At 52.6% G+C, this 15,613-nt stretch overlaps 2 protein-coding genes across 2 annotated transcripts in view; one reads left to right on the top strand and one right to left on the bottom strand.

Moving 5' to 3' along the window:
• Positions 1–579, bottom strand: part of Tmem43 (transmembrane protein 43) — a 13,510-nt gene extending 12,931 nt beyond the window's left edge. Inside the window, exon 1 of the mRNA XM_005387059.2 lies at positions 424–579. Coding sequence (XP_005387116.1) covers positions 424–435 — 12 coding nt within the window. The 5' untranslated portion in view covers positions 436–579. The remainder of the gene's footprint in view (positions 1–423) is intronic.
• A 115-nt stretch (positions 580–694) lies between these two features.
• Chchd4 (coiled-coil-helix-coiled-coil-helix domain containing 4) lies at positions 695–10,656 on the top strand. The gene is made up of 3 exons (XM_005387058.2): positions 695–912; positions 6,891–6,989; positions 9,533–10,656. The coding sequence occupies exons 1-3, from the start codon at positions 891–893 to the stop codon at positions 9,835–9,837; spliced, it is 426 nt and encodes a 141-aa protein (XP_005387115.1). The 5' UTR covers positions 695–890; the 3' UTR covers positions 9,838–10,656.
• Positions 10,657–15,613: the final 4,957 nt, after the last annotated feature.

Here is a 15,613-nt window from a genome sequence, read left to right as displayed (position 1 = left end):
TGGGTCGGTCTTGCTCTGTAGCCCAGACTGGGCGGGAACTCGCAGCGATCCTCCTGCCTCAGCCGCCCAGGTGTTGGAATTGCAGGCATCCACCACCACGCCCGGGTCTCAAAGAATCTCTGAGGAAGGCCGGGGCAGAAGGGGCGGGCAGTACTGAGGAGCCCTCGGCAGGGACCTCTCCAGGTCCGCGCGTACTCTGGGCGGAGGCTCCCTGCCCCGGCGCGCACACCCCGGCAGCCGAGGCTGCACAGCTCCAGGCAAGGTCGCCTCCCCGCCCTAACGATCAGGCTCTGGCCCGAGGGGCCCGTCCAGCTACAAGTACCACTCCCTCTCCCCTGTCCGAGCTCCAGGGCCCAGGATCTGCACCAAGGGCGGATCCCAGGGGCCTCTGAGGACCGGACAGGCATCCTTCAGGACACTCACGTTAGCGGCCATGCTGGGGCCGGACTCCCGCCCTTGACTCGCTCCGCTGGAAGTGGACTGGCCCGGCAGCTTGCAGCCTGCTGGCTTCTCTGTTGACCAGAGCCTCGCAACCCGGTTCAGACACCAGGACCCCCGCGCGACTGGCTATTGAGTTACCGCCCTTCGGTTTTTATGCGCCTGCGTGCCGCACAGCCTGCTGGGAAATGTAGTTAGTGGGGGTGTGAGGCGCTTTCGCAACAAATTTGCGGCCTCCGCGGTCCTTAGCTGGTGCGCCTGCGCACTCCAGGGTTCCTGGGAAATGTAATTCTTGTGGCTAGGAGCCGCCTCAGAGGCGTGCGGCCTGCTGGGAAGCGTAGTTTCCGGCAAGCCCGCGGCGGGCAGGCCTGAGGGCGGTGCGCGGAGCTTAGAGTCCGCTTGCTGGAGTGAGGAGCGCGAGGTCTCTCGCGGGGAGTGGCAGCGCCGGCGCCATGTCGTACTGCCGGCAGGAAGGTGAGTGGGGCCGGGCGACGGGATCTACGCGGAGCGGCGCGGGGGCCCACGGCGAGCGCGGGCCGGCCTCTCGGCAGTGTGGCGCGCGGGCTCCCGGAGGGGATGCTGCCGCGCACCACGTGCCGGGGCTCGGGGCTGTGGCACCCACGTGGCTTGCGCGACCTTTATGGGTCAGGCTCCGTGCGGTCTGCCGGGGCCCCGGGGCGATGCGAGGTCGGGTGAACGGTCTGGCCGCGGCCGTGAGGCCACAAGCGGGGACTGCAACCCAGACTCCGGCCGGGCAGCTCCCGGTCCCGCGCCACCCGACCCTCGGGGGCACTGGAGGTCGCGCCTCGCCCGCGGGCGCAGGAAGCACCTCCCAGCCCGTAACGGGAATGGTGGGCACTGGGAACCCCCAGCCGCTGGGACCGAGCCTGGGAACGCCGGGAGGCTGGGGCGAAGGATCGCAGCGAGTTCCAGGCCAGCTGGCGGACTACAGGGCGAGACCTGGCTCACAAGTTTAAAAATTAAAAAAAAAAAAAAGGAGAGAACTGGCAAGCACCCAGGAATCACTTGGTGCGCGGTCATTAGGGAGTCCGGAGCCCAGAGAGGGAGGCGACGAACCGAAGGTCATTTATCCAGTCTGAGCACAGTTTAAACTATGGAGCCTTCGCCCAGCTCCACATCCGGCTTCTGGACATAGCCGCTGTCCCTTGTGAGCGCAGTGTCTGGAGGGACGCACACCTCTCGGACGCCACAGTTGGGAGCCCTGGTCTCCCCAGGCGTTAAGCAGTTTCCTTCACGACCTGTTTTCTGTTTCTCCTGCGTGTGCTTTACCTTTTCAGGAAATTCTGAGCCTTTGGGGTAAAAAGGCTGTGCTGGTAAAATCGCCTCTCTGGAGGACCCACAGGATCCACAGTTTCTCTGGGAAAGGAGAGGCTGGTGGCACTGTCTGACAGCATGACCTGGAGCCCTGACGTTTCCTGGTTCCTAGTTAGGGGTTGAGAACTGAAAACAACTCAGGAGTAGACCTTCCTTAGATACCTCACCCCTGTTTCTCTGCCTCTCTGCATTATCAGGGATTGAACCCAGAGAGCACTGAGCAACATCCCCAGTCCCTTTCTCTTGTCTTACTTCGATATGGTTTTACTGAGCTGCCCTTGAACTTGAAATCCTCCTGCCTCAGCCTCCCAAGGAGCTAGGACCAGAGTATCTGGCATCACAGATACATGCCACCACTCTTGGCAATGTTTTCTTTCTAATGCAGAGCCTGCCCTGTCCTGGTCAGTCAACAAATGTTTATTGAATGTGTGTGATGTGTCAGCCACTAGGCATGGAGTCGTGAGCAAGGCTGCACTTTCTTTGCCTTCGTGACATGATGGAAGAGATGGCGTGAGAACCAGAAATGTGCAGAGGGTCAGAGGTTTCCCTTGTTCAGAGACTGTTTCAGGTTCTCCTTTCTTAGACCGTCTTCCTGTCTTCTGACCATTTGTAGAGTATCTTCCAGAAACACCTTTTTCCTTCCAGCTTTGCTGCTGGGACTCCTGAGATGTCATTCATCCCTTGCTCCTTGAAACCTCTGGCAGGGGCCTTGCCCCACGGGAAACCCTTCCCTAGCACCCGCTTCTTGATGGAAATTTCCCTCCCCATCAGGCTTTTCCATAGGGGGCCTGTGTTATGTTCAGCTGTGACCCCTAAGTCCCACACAGAGCTGAAGCTAATGAAGGCTGAGCTAAACCTCTGCTATCACTTGCATCCTGAGTGTCCCCCCAAGGCCCATGTGTGAAAGGTGTGGTCTCCAGGGCGGCACCATGAGAAAGTTAGGGGGTCTTACGGGAGGTTCTGGTCACTTCTTGATATCTCCACCCAGCGCCCATCAGTGGCCCAAAGCTGCATGTCCAGTTGACCTTGGACTGGAATCTCCAAACCCCTAAAGCTTAAATCAGCTTTGTTGATCATTATCTCAGGTACTTTGCTACAGTGATGAAAGCTAGGGGCTGGGGATTTAGCTCAGCGGCAAAAGCGCCTGCCTGGCAAGCGCAAGGTCGTGAGTTCGGTTCCCGGTACCAGAGAAAAACCAAAAACAAAAAACAAAAAAAAAAAACAGTGATGAAAGCTAACCCAAGCTGGGAGTGGTGGCACACGCCTATAATCCCAGCACTCGGGAGGTTCAGGCAGGACGATTGCTTCGAGTTCCAGGTCATCCTGGGCTACAAAGTGAGTTCAAGGCCAGCCTGGAAGGAAAGAGGGAGGGAAGGAAGGAAGGAAGGAAGGAAGGGAGGAAGAGAGGGAGGGAGGGAGGGAAGGAGGGAGGGAGGGAAAGAGAGAAGGAGGGAAAGAGGGAAAGAGGGAGGGGAGAAAAAGAAAGCCAACACAACCTGTGGCATTTTTCTCTTTACACTGTTTCTGAAAGCTCTTCGTGTACTCCTCACAGACCACTGCTTTTCATGATTCCCTCTGGGTCTGGGGTTCCAAAGGTCCAGAAGAGAATCTTGATCTCTGTCCCCAAGCACTGGAAAGGTCTCTAGCACAGACTGAGGGCTCAGCAGGTATTTGCTGCGTGAAATCTTCCTACATTTAGAATCTCCTTCCTAAATATTGGGCTGCTGCATTTGTCAAGGGAGTTAGATTCTAAACCTGAAAACCCTGCACAGTTTGTGTGTTTTAAGAGTTTGATAAATCTCATGAAGTACTCCAAGTCCAACTGAGCCAGGCCAACTAAAGCAGCTTTTCTTCTGGCTGCTCATGTCTTCCCCACGGCCGCCCTGGGGCACCACTCAGCTGGGGGTGGGGAATGTCCAGAGGTGCGGGCACAGATCTGGATGCACTTGCAGGTAGAGTGCTGAGAGTGAGCCATTTAAAGAGACTGAGCCACATACTGCTCGATGAAGAGTGGAACCACAGCTGGGAACAAGCACCTTGGTTCCAATTGCCCAGCCTCTGGGGCAGGGAGTGGCTTCCCCCAGGCTCCTATCACCACTGGGTGAGTGGGCGAGCTCAGCCCGTTTCCCGATGTCTCTCTTCTGCAGCCTATGGTTGGTGTTTCCACTGTACCCTTGTCAGTCATGCCATTAATAAGCAGAAACTCACTCACCTGCTCTGTTTGACCTGAGAGGTGGAGGGCTAAGCCAAGGTTGGGCACTCCTCACACCAGTGCCACCGGGAGCAGAAACTGCCCACATTCTTCTGAGGATGTGAATCCCACCTCTGGGTTTTTTTCTTTAGATCTTGGAAATGAAAACAGGATTTCTATATTTTATTTCTCTAGAAAAATGCTTCTTGAGCTATTTCATGAGAACAAGTCTGGCTGATTAGTGTACTAGTTGGCCTTCTTAAAACTGGTACTTTTACAGCTAGGTTTGGAAAAGCATAAATAAGCACTGACTTTCATCATTTCTACATGTGCTTCCTTCCTTTTTTCTGCTTTGTCAGTGTTGGAGTGGAACCCAGGGCCTTGCATGCACTGGGCAAGTGCTCTGCTCTGACTGACACCTGCAGCCCCTGTGCCTTCTTAAAAGTGCCAGAGAGAAAGGCCTGGTGGGGCACACAGTATGAGGTAGCATGCTCGGATCCTTTTGGCCAAAGTTAGCTCCTGCCCTGTCCTTGCCCACCATGCAACTTCGGGCTGTTTCCCCTCTTGCACTGTAAAAGGTGAGCAGGTCACACCTGTTTCTGTGGCTGTGACAGCCTGATGACCTCATGGACGTCTGACACACCTGACAGAAGATGCACTGCTGCTGGTCTTCCTGCAGCCCACAGTGAACATGCACTAAGGTTGCTGTCCAGGGTGGTGCTGGAGGCTTGGCCTGGTGGCAGAAACCTGGGCCTTCTCCGTGTTGTGCCAGGCCTGTGAATCCTGACCTGGCTGTGTATCCCCACTCTGCTGTGAAGCCCACAAGCAGGCTGGACCCGCCAGAGGGCTTGGTTCAGCTTTGGCTGGGCGAGACATGACCTCTGTGCTTTATAGGCTGTGTCTACCGATTCTGCTTAGTATCTGACACTTTGCAATCTGCTTCCAGCATTTTCTTTAACACTAGCCCCTGACATGTCCCTACTGCTGGCCCAAATGTCCCCTGAGCCACATGGGATCATTGGTCTCTTTGGAGATAACATGGGAGAACTCACTCAGGTCCGACTGTGGCACTTTAGATGTAGCTGAAGTCTTCATCCCCACCCATTAAGGATCCTAAAGTCTCAGATCTCCTGGAGTCAGCTGAACAGTCAGGAGGGCTGTCGAATTTGCCCTTGTACTTTTCCCAGAAGATTCAATCACGATCCTCACATTCACTCAGCAGCCGTTCCCTTGGTTCTCTGTGCAAATGGTGCTGGGTACCTACCTGGTCAGCCATCCTTGCTCCTGTGCTGGAGAGGGGCCTTGGGTGTGGGCCAGTCTGGAGGCTCCAGCCCTGGGTGAGCCCAGGCAAGTCCCTGCCCAGACCCTGGGCTTAGCCCCAGTAGAGGGGCTGCTGCTGTCCCCTCCTGTTCAGGGATGGGGTAAACTCATGTGCTCCATCCTGTGGGGACTGTCGGGGAGAGGAATGATCCCTCTTGTGCATGGGGCACTGATGTTGAGGTGCTCCCTGCCACAATGGAAACAGCTGGTGTGTCCCTGTGGTCGGCCAGCTGATGGCCAGAGCATTCCGGAAGATGGGTGACGGTCTTACAGCTGCACAGCATCCAGGGGAGGACAGTGAAGGACATGGCTAGGTGGGATCAGGCCTGCCACTTCCCCATTGGTCTTTGGTAACCACTCTGGCTCTTCATTTCCTGCTGCCCTCTGTGGGTCGGGTAATGCCTGCAGGACATTGTAAGGTTTAGGTAAAACCAGGTATTGAATGCCCCACCCCAGTGTGATCAGTTCTGATGCCTTTTTCTGTGCCTACCCAGTCCCCCTATTAGGAAACACTGCTGGTGTAAAGTGTATCTGGCTCCCACATGTTTCCCTGGAGGCTGCAGGACCCTCTGACAGCCAGGCCACAGGTTGGGGCTCTGGTCCTGGACAGGACGCTGTGTGTGGTTTGTGGATACTGGGCACCGAGGTTGAGCACTTCTGTGACAGGCTCCCCGGCCCCAGGCTGTGGGATGGCTGTGGCGTTCCCCACTGCCATGACCCTTCCCTCTCCTGGAGGGTCTTCACCCTCCAGGCCACCTGTGTCTGTCAGCCTCAGGGGAGCTGCCTGGGCATCATCATCCTGGGCAGACTGGCTGCATCAGCCCACAGGCCAGGCCTCCACATCGCCATGTGCTTCTCTTTGCCCAGGCCTTGATCCTCCTCAGACTCTACATTTGGACCCAAGTGGGTAAACCCCCCCCCCGGGGTATAGAAAGCATGCATTGTCTTCAGAGCCTTTTTCCTGCCCCATAACACAGTGCAAGTGCTGAGCACCCTGACCCTGTGCTCTGCAAGGTCATCTGGTCTGCCAGTTGCTGGGCATGTGGGCAGTCGTATCATGCAGGAGAGAGCCTACAGCCAGGGTGGTGTGGACAGTGGGTGCCATGAGAACCTTCAGAAAATGCTTCCTCCTCATTTCTTTCTTGAGGGTGGAGGTGCTGTTGTTTTTCTTCCTAATGCAGCCTGGCCTTGAGCTCACTGTGTAGCCCAGGGTGGCCTCAAACTCAGAGCAATCCTTCTGCCTCAGCTTCCCAAGTGCTGGGGTTACAGGTGTGTACCACCACACCCGGCTGCTACTGCTTTCTTCATGAGGATGAGACCGGGGGACTGTCAGCAAATTGGGGAAGAAGCAGCCACCTTTGGTGGACTGGAGCATTGTGTCCCCTACCTGTAGGGTGCACCCAGAAGGCAGGGTGTGCTGCCTCAGTGGAGTTTTTGTTCCAGCTCAGGCTCTCAGGGAAGTGGCTGCTGGGCCATCCTCTAGAGCCAGTGATGCCACCCAGGGGAGCAATAGTTGGTGTTTTGTGTGTCCATGGCCACTCTGGGCATAAGGCGGACTGTACGGCTCTCAAGTGATACATTTCTCCTTCCACTCTCCAAACACTAGGCAAAGACCAAATAATATTTGTGACCAAAGAAGACCACGAGACCCCCAGTAGTGCAGAGCTGGTGGCCGACGACCCCAACGACCCATACGAGGAACATGGTAAGTGATGCAGGGCTTCCTGGGGACCCCCACCGTGTCCTAGGGCAGGCTCAACGTTGAGGATTGTCCTCCCATGGTGCCCCGGGCAGCTGTCCTGACACTGCGCCAGTCTCTCCCTTGGGGAGGTGCTGGGCCTTCGCTGCGCTCAGCTGTGTATAATAAGCAACAGTCGTTCACTCCTCATGCCCATCGTGACCACTGAGAAGCCTCCTAGTACTAACCGGTGATAGATAACGGCTGAAGAACTTGAAGTTTTTAAATGGTGTCTATACTCTAAGATGGGACACCTCACTTGTTACCCTTCCTGCTGCTCAGGTTAGAGGAAAGCTGAGCATGCATATGCAGTAGGATTAGGAATATTTAAATCAGAATCTATTATGGTAAAAGATACGTTGTCGTCACCCCCTCCCCGCGCCCCCGGCTCAGAACACTTTCAACACACTTATCCTGTTGTTCTTGCCACTTTCCAGAGCAGTTCTGAAAGCCCTCTTTTTTGAGTGTCTTTTTGAGGTAAGTCAAAACTAAGGTGAATGCTGCTGCCCAGTGCTACCCAGTGGAAAGGCAGGCCGGTAAAAATACGGTAGTGTGTCCTTGTCTACCTTATCCTCCAGATCTGGCACCATGTGACTTCCAGCTCCTCCTCAAAGTCAAAATGACCATGAAAGGTAAATGTTTTTAATAGAGTGAGGACATCAAGGCAGCCTTGAAAGCACAAGCAAAGACACCCAGGAAAGAGGTCTTCAGAGCTAGTTCACGAAGCAGCAAGGACAATGATATCAAAGAGGAATATTTTCAGGGGGCTTAACGTGTGTTTTATTATAGCAAATTTTAAAAAAAAAAATTTTTTTTCTTCAGTCATACCTCACCTAGCACCCTGTTGGGAACAGTCGATAGTAGAGCCATACACAGTGTTAGTATTCTGAGAATGACAGCTGCAGGAGTAATCTTCACTCGGGAGGAGTAATCTTGAATTTATTTTATAAAGAAAAATCACGTGAGTTCCCATACTCTGCCTACTGTTAGGTCCAAACTAGTTCAGCATGCTTGTTAATTAATCAAGAGTCTGGAGGCTTGCAGCACAAATCAGGCTTTGTTTTATTTCCTTTTGGTGATTTTTTTAAATGTACGTCTGGCCTTAATTTAACTATTGAGGCCCCTATCTGTGTGGATTTATATTGAGTCCCTGCAGACCTGGGCTGTCGCTTTTGAGTGTCATCTTTCCTTGGGAAACTGCCTGTGCAGGTTGTTAGCAGAGGTGCACCTCCAAGGGTAGCATTTGCCTTTTCAGCACTGAGAGTCCCAAGGAGAGTTGGAGAGGTGTGGGCCAGAGATGGACTCTGGGAGTCCTGGTGGTCTGGCTTAGACCCCACAAAGCCTGGAAACCACACATGTAGACAGGAGTTAGTGCCACGGTGGAAGGTGGTTGAAGATGACCGGGTCACCGGGTGTAACTCAGTGCGCAGGCGCCTGCTGTGTGGCTGTTGCTAGTGTTGGTGGTGAATGGTCGCAAAGGCACAGTGCCAGTTGGTAGCACCGTTACCCTGCAGTGCATGGGAACTGGTGGCAGCAGGTACGCTGAGCAGTGCAGCTTCCGGGGCTAGAATGGAGAGACGGGGCTCAGCCAGGACTTTGCACATGGGTGTGAGTGCCATGCCTGGCCATGTTCCTGGAGGGAAGTTCCTGTGGAGCACCAGTGGCCAATGTAGAGGCTCTTTTAAAGGCTGCTCTGCCTTCGTAGGGGTTCATACAATCAACCTTTATATGAATCACATGCTGTCTATCAGTACCATGTAGATGCGAACAAAGTTCAAAGATGAGGCAAGATAAAACGCAAAAGTTAAGAGGCTTTCACTTCCATTGACAATGAAAACCCATCTAAAAGTTCACCTGTATGCATTTTAACAGTACCATAGTTAGGCTTGAGTTTTTGGTTTGTTTTGGGGGGTGTTTTTGGTTCTGAAGGTCAAACCAAGGGCCTTGTGCATCCCGGGCAAGTGCTCTTACACTGAGCCACAGCCCAGCTCTAATAATTTCTTTCCACAGAATGCAGTGACACTGCCCTGATAGCCGTTAGTTTTCATCGCACAGCATGTCATGCGCAGCTAGCTTCCCGCACATATGCGTGTGGGTTCGCCACTTCATTTTCACCTGTCCCCGCTGCTGAGCTTGTCGCACGGTTGCGTGGGAAGGGCTCAGGGACCGTGGGACAGGATCAGTAATGCAGTTCCTTCAAGTGTTGGCTTTCAAAGAGCCCCGCGGACCACCTTAACTGCAGGCTTCTAGGGCATAAATAGCTTCCGGAGTTTACTTCTCAGCACAGCCTCCAGCACTGGGAGGTGGCACAGAGCTCCGTTCAGTATTGTTCCTGAAGAGGGGTGTGCACCCTGTCCTGCAGGCTGAGGAAGGCTAGACTTGTGCTAGGCCTTTCGACCTGCTCCAGAGCCAGGGCTGGGTACAGAGAGGAGGGCTCAGCAGGCCCCAGGAGGACTGGAGTAGACCTGAAGGGCACCTCTCACTTTTCCCTTGCCGCCTTCCCTCCACAGGGTTGATACTGCCAAATGGAGACATTAACTGGAACTGCCCATGCCTGGGGGGAATGGCCAGTGGCCCTTGTGGGGAACAGTTTAAGTCGGCCTTCTCCTGCTTCCACTACAGCACGGAGGACATCAAGGGGTCGGACTGTATAGACCAGTTTCGGGCCATGCAGGAGTGCATGCAGAAGTACCCCGACCTGTATCCCCAAGAGGACGAGGAAGAGGAGGAGGCAGAAGAGAAGCCAGCAGAACATGCAGAGGAAGCAGCTCCCACTGAAGCCACTGCCACCAAAGAAGAGGCAGCGTCCAGTTAATGCAGGCCACCGTGTGGGCTCCTGTCCTCCCATTCCAGAGTGACATGGACCTTTTGCAAAACACCCTTTTATTACTCTCCAAGCAATGTCTTTCCCTGTGTTGGTCTGTGCACTGTAATGTATAAAATAATTTATTTTGATGATCGGGGCTTGGCCCCTTGATGGATACACTGAAAAGGAAAGCGGAGGGTGTGTGTGTGTGTGTGTGTGTGTGTGTGTGTGTATGTCCTGCATAAACCTGTCAGGCAGTGTAGCTGCCACTTTAGATTTCTCTCTCTCAGATTGCCCTGAATTTTGCCACTCTGAAATAATGTACTGAATGTTCTCAGCAATTGAAAATTGTTAGCCAGGAGTGTTTCTTATGAGTGAGTTGATTTATTCTGATCCGTATCATCCCTTATCGTAGCTTTCATACCTGTTTGGGAAGTTAAATAGAAACAGCAACATCTTCCTTCTAAAATGCTCCCGCGGGGCCATTCCTCATAGAAGAGGCCGGGTGGTCAGGGCCGCCGCGCCCTTTCCAAACTGCATTCCTCATACACTTTGGTTTCCACTCACCTTGAGCTCGGTTTTCTAGTCTGGACAGTGAGGATCTGGACCCTCCAATTCTGTCCCTTTCTATTTGAAAGGAAAGGCTCGTATTTTGCTGTTCTTATTTGACTGTTCTGAGAGCCCTTTGGGTTCGTGTTCACACTGGCCCTCGGACTGGTCGGATGTCATGTTCTTAGAGGTTGGGACCTGATTATTACCAGTGTAGCAGCCAAGAAAGGAAACTGTGAATTCAGTAACTCCATTAAAAGAAAGGTGATCTCTACCTGATTTGAATGTGTCCTTTTTTTATTAGGTTTTGTTCTTTAGAGGTACTGGGGGTTGAGCCCAGAGTCTTTACCTTTAGTGGCCTGCTGTTTTCAAGGACTTTCCCATGAAAGCTTGTTCAGCAACGCAAGCCGTGGATCTCTGCTGCTACAGAGAAAAATGAAGCTTTCCTAATGAATGGCCACGCCTCTCTGGGCCTGTTGATGTTTTTCTTCTAGTGCTAAAGGATCAAATCCAGTGGTGTTCTGCACCTCCCCAGCTATAGCCCCCATTCAGAACTTTGAGACTGGGTTTTGTGAGGTTGTCCATGTGGGGTTCAAACTTGCAACGCTGTCAGGCTCCTCAGTGCATGCCACCACACCCAGCTATGGAAAAGCTGTTTGATTTTTTTTTTTTTTTTTTAAGACAGGGACTTGCTATGTAGTTCAGGCTGGCCTCAAACTCACTTTGTAGACCAGGCTGGACTCTCAGTAATCCTCCTACCTCAGCCTCCCGAGTGCTGATATTACAGGTGTGAACCACCACGCCTGGTTTGAAATGAGACTGGCTAGTCAGAAGCCTCGCTCTATCCCATTTGTATTCTTGTCTGTGTAGTGGAAAAAGCCACTGCACTGTTGGTGCCTGCTACGTCTTCCTTCACTGTGGCTTCTCACTGGCAGTCCCTGCTGTGTGGGGCGTCCTCACGTACCACCTGCTGTCTGCCCGCCATGTGAGCTGCTCTGATGCTGTCCTCCTGGAGTTGGGTCAGCGCCGCACATCATAGGCCGTTCCACCGGAGCTCCCAAGGACCAGCCACACATTAAGGTGCCTGTGACCACTACCATGGATTGCATGAGCAGCTCACAGACCTCAGGGAAACGCTTTACATACTATTGCCGATTTATTACAAAGGTTGTTTTAAAGTCTGGGTTGACCAGACATGAAGATATAAATATCATTTGAGGATGAGGAAGGGGCTGCTACCCACCAGGTACCTCTGTGGGCTCAGTAACCAATAGCTGGGTTTTAGGACTCAGTTAAGAAAGTGTGGTGGCTTTATAGCATCACAATTTGTAATAGCTAAACCTTGGAAACACCCCAAATGCCCATCAACTGAAGAAACTGCTTTTATACAATGGAGTACTACTCAGCTATAAAGAAGTTTAAATTTACAGGTAAGTGGATGCAACTAGAGACCGTACTCATAAGTGAAATAAAGCAGTCTCGCGTGTGTAAACATTGTATTGTCTCCCTTGTGTAAGAAGCTGAAGGAGTAAATAAGATCCAAAGTGTACAACAGATACTGGGAAATGGGCAGAAACTAACTGTTCAAAAGGAAAGAGAAACTGGGATGAAGAAAGGAGAAAAGAAGGAAGGTAACAGGTTAATATCCCTTAGTTATTGCAGACTGATCAGGCCCACAATCTCCCAAATGAGTGGACAGCAAAGGCTAAAATAAAAGAGACCAGTGGTATGATTTCAGGGCTCCAGGAGGTTAAAAACCCTCTAACAGAATTTGAGATTCTGTGCAGGCTGAGACAAAGAACTTCTCTCGGCAGCCTGTATTTATTTGGTTTTTAAGCAAAGGAGGGGAATATTGAAAACGCAGGAATCTGAGTGGAATCTTAGGACCTTGGGAGATATTTTCCCAAGTAGTAAATTGTGTCAATCAGGAGAACCACCTTATCTTTAGGTTGACGTTTATTGTAGGAGTGTGGAGCCTGCAGCTGCAGTCTCCTTTTAGTTAATTGGGGTTGGAGCCAGACGTCCTCAGCCCCGGCCTTAGACAAGGGGCCTAGGCCTTGTACAGGCTCACAAGTAAACATGGAAAGTCAGTTGGTTAATACTATGTATCTTCTTATGAGTCACAATGTTACAGTTTTCTAAGGGCTACCATTATAAACCAGTGTGAGCCAGTCTATTTTTTTCTGACTACTCAGAGCCACTTTGTAGTGGTCTCCATCAGGATGGGAAAAGGAAAAGTAAATACATATTTACACAAGATATACGTACACAAGATAGTTAAGATAGCTATACTACTAATTTCTATTCATTCAAAAGAGAGGTTTGTGCTTATGTCATTTGATCAGTTTTTTATGCCTATATCTTATAATCTCAGCAACTACTTTGAAGATAACAATAAGCAATGTATTAACCATTGTTACTCTCCTACAATCTTGTTGTGAAATTTTGTTTTATTGTTTTTACTCTTTAAAATAAAAAAAAGTGTTGTGACGTCAGCATTGGTCACCATGACCGTTGTCGTCTCCAGTCTCTCAAGATGAAGGGCCAGTGCACCTGAAGGTCCCAGCATTTGGATCACAGGGCTGGTCCCTGGCACCAGCCATGCATTAGCATGCAGGAAGATAGATGCTTCTTATTTTAGGGATTCCAAGGGTGTTAGGAGCTGTGTTCCAGGACTGGGAACAAAGGGGGTAGATATGGATTTATAACAAATATCTATGTATCTTCTTTTTTTTTTTTTTTTTTTTTTTTTTTTTTTTAGTTTTTCTCTGGTACCCGGAACTGAACTCACGACCTTGCGTTTGCCAGGCAGGCACTTTGCTGCTGAGCTAAATCCCCAGCCCCCTATGTATCTTCTTATCAGTCACAATGTTACAGTTTTCTAAGGGCTACCATTATAAACCAGTGTGAGCCAGTCTATTTTTTTCTGACTTAAAAAAAATCGTGACATAGACATGGTGGTACATGCCTGTAATCACAGCACAATGTACCAGCCTGTAGTGGCCTTTGCCACCTCTCTCCTTCTTGCGAAGAAATTCAGTTCAGGTGGATCATGGATGGGCAAAAGGGCTTGTGACCCAATTTCCACCTGTCTGGCGCTGTCCCCTGCTTTGCGTCCTGGCTGCCAGAAACTAAGCTTTGCACCACCAAACCATCCTGCCATGATGTTTCTGTCTTGGACCAGCTAACAATGGACTGAATCCCCTGAAACCTTGAGCCAAGTTAAGCCTGTCCTGTAAGTTGTAGTGCATTGTGCCCCAACTACGTGAAAGCTAGCATCCATGCCCACCTTCAATGCACCTGCCCAGGCTCAGCTCCAGCTCCCACATCCTCCTTCCTCAGCATGTAGGGTGGGGTATCCACACCTCGGGCTCCAGCTCTTGCTCTCCATTCTGTGTGTCCTTTGAGCAAGAAAGTCATGATGCCTGGAGCAGGGACACAGATCCCTTCCCTTGCATACGCCACAGACTGGGTCCTAATAAATCCAGCAAGGTGTCCAGGTTTTGGGGTGCTGCCCTCTGCATCTCACACCTCAGGCCAGCGCCCCTCCACCCCCACCCTTGGTCCCACTCCTATTGTGCACATTTGTGTTCACCTGGTAAGTTCTCCTGCTCTCTTCCACTTGAGGACACTTCACTATGAGGTCCCCTGACTTCCTGGTCCCCACCCAGGCCACACCTTTGAGCCCCAGAGGTTGTACTGCCTACTGTATGCACAGTAGCTCTCACATGGAATGGGTCCTCGAGGCCATGTCCCCATGACCCCACCCCCATGTGCCCCATTGCCCTTGCATCATCTGCGCGCAGGCTCACTGAGCACCAGGGCCGCCAGACAGCAAAGGCATGGCACTGAGAGGCCAAGCATGGCAGCAGTGCGGAGCAGAAGTCTAGGGCCCAGGCGCAATTTGCCCTCCTTAACCGCAGGAGGCCTGGGGGATGCGGCTTCGTTGTGGGGACACAGGTAGGGGAGCAATTCCACACAGGAAGGCCGGGCCCGAGCCGGGGCACTGCGCCTCAGGTCAGCCGGGTTCACTGCTGCCCAGGGGAAGATGTGGGGAGGTGCCTGGCAGGTGGGGCCTGCAGGAGTGGGGCTTCTGAGAAAGGGATGTGGGCGTGGCTTCAGAGGGGCGGGGTCACTTGGGCGGGGCCTTAGGGACGGGAGGGGCTGTGCAAGAACGGGGCGCGAGGCCTCTGTTCTCTCCTGCTAGGCTTCCAGACCTGCAGGGGAGGGGATGTCACAACCGCTCCAGAGCCTGAGCAAGGGGACCACGCCCCCTCCGTGGACCTATACCTCCAGAGGACTCTGATTTGGGGACCCCAGGGAAGGCAACCTGAGAGACTGCTGGGTGGCATGAGCTGGGCCACTTCTGGCCAGGGCTGCCTGCACCCCCAGGCCACCAGCTGCCTGCCCTGGCCCAGGCCCCTCCTCCAAGCCCCTTTCCTCGCCTGTCCGTGAGGAAACTCTCGTGGCTCACCTGGTCTGCAAACCCCTTTGATCGTTTTCTGACTCTGTGAAGGAAACTTGGTAAGTGGACACAGTGGGTTCGCCCGTGGTATGAAGAGTGGAGGAAGTTTGTCCCTTGCCGCCAGGAACAGAACACCCGTGCTACCTGCTTAAGCACCGTCTCCTGATCTAAGGAAGGAAGGGGCTTGTGGAGGGGACACCTGTGCATACTCACACCAGAGACGCGTCCTGGCATGTGGAAGGTGTATGCAGTTGTGGTCATGCGTCTCCATACGTGGCGTATTTACAGGTGGTGGGTGGGCACTGTTGGGTGGAGAATTTAGATTCCAAGGAAATGATAGCGATCTGAGTTTAGTGAGGTCACCGAGAAGAGGAAGGAGTTAAAGCATTTTTGTTGTTGTTTTCTGTGGTCTTCTCTCAGGGCATTGTCTGAAACAGAGAAACAAGTTGAAAGGGTTTTAGCAGTCAGCACTTCTCTCCACCCGCTGCAAGCGCAGGAGCTTACCCCTGTACTTCCTGGCCTCGCTGCTGACAACCTGTTGAATGGCTCCTAGCCCGAAGGCTGGACGCTGGTCCCTGACACAGAGTTCCTTGGGCACCCCTTCCTCTAAGGCTGTTCTCACCAGCTGCGCCGCAGCGCCGCCTGCCCCTGAGCTGTGGAGAGCTCGAGTGAGCTCCAAACCCAGAGGCTGTGTGCCCGGATGCCAGGCCCTCAGCTCACGCCAGACTGCCGTGGGCAGCCGGCTCCAGAAAGGAGGCTGAATGAGGCATT

Source organism: Chinchilla lanigera, unplaced genomic scaffold (assembly GCF_000276665.1).
Source record: "Chinchilla lanigera isolate Chin_1 unplaced genomic scaffold, ChiLan1.0 scaffold00028, whole genome shotgun sequence".
In the NCBI taxonomy this organism is placed as follows: Eukaryota; Metazoa; Chordata; class Mammalia; order Rodentia; family Chinchillidae; genus Chinchilla; species Chinchilla lanigera.
The sequence above is the reverse complement of the archived record's forward strand: the minus strand, read 5'-3'. Positions and strand labels throughout refer to the sequence as shown.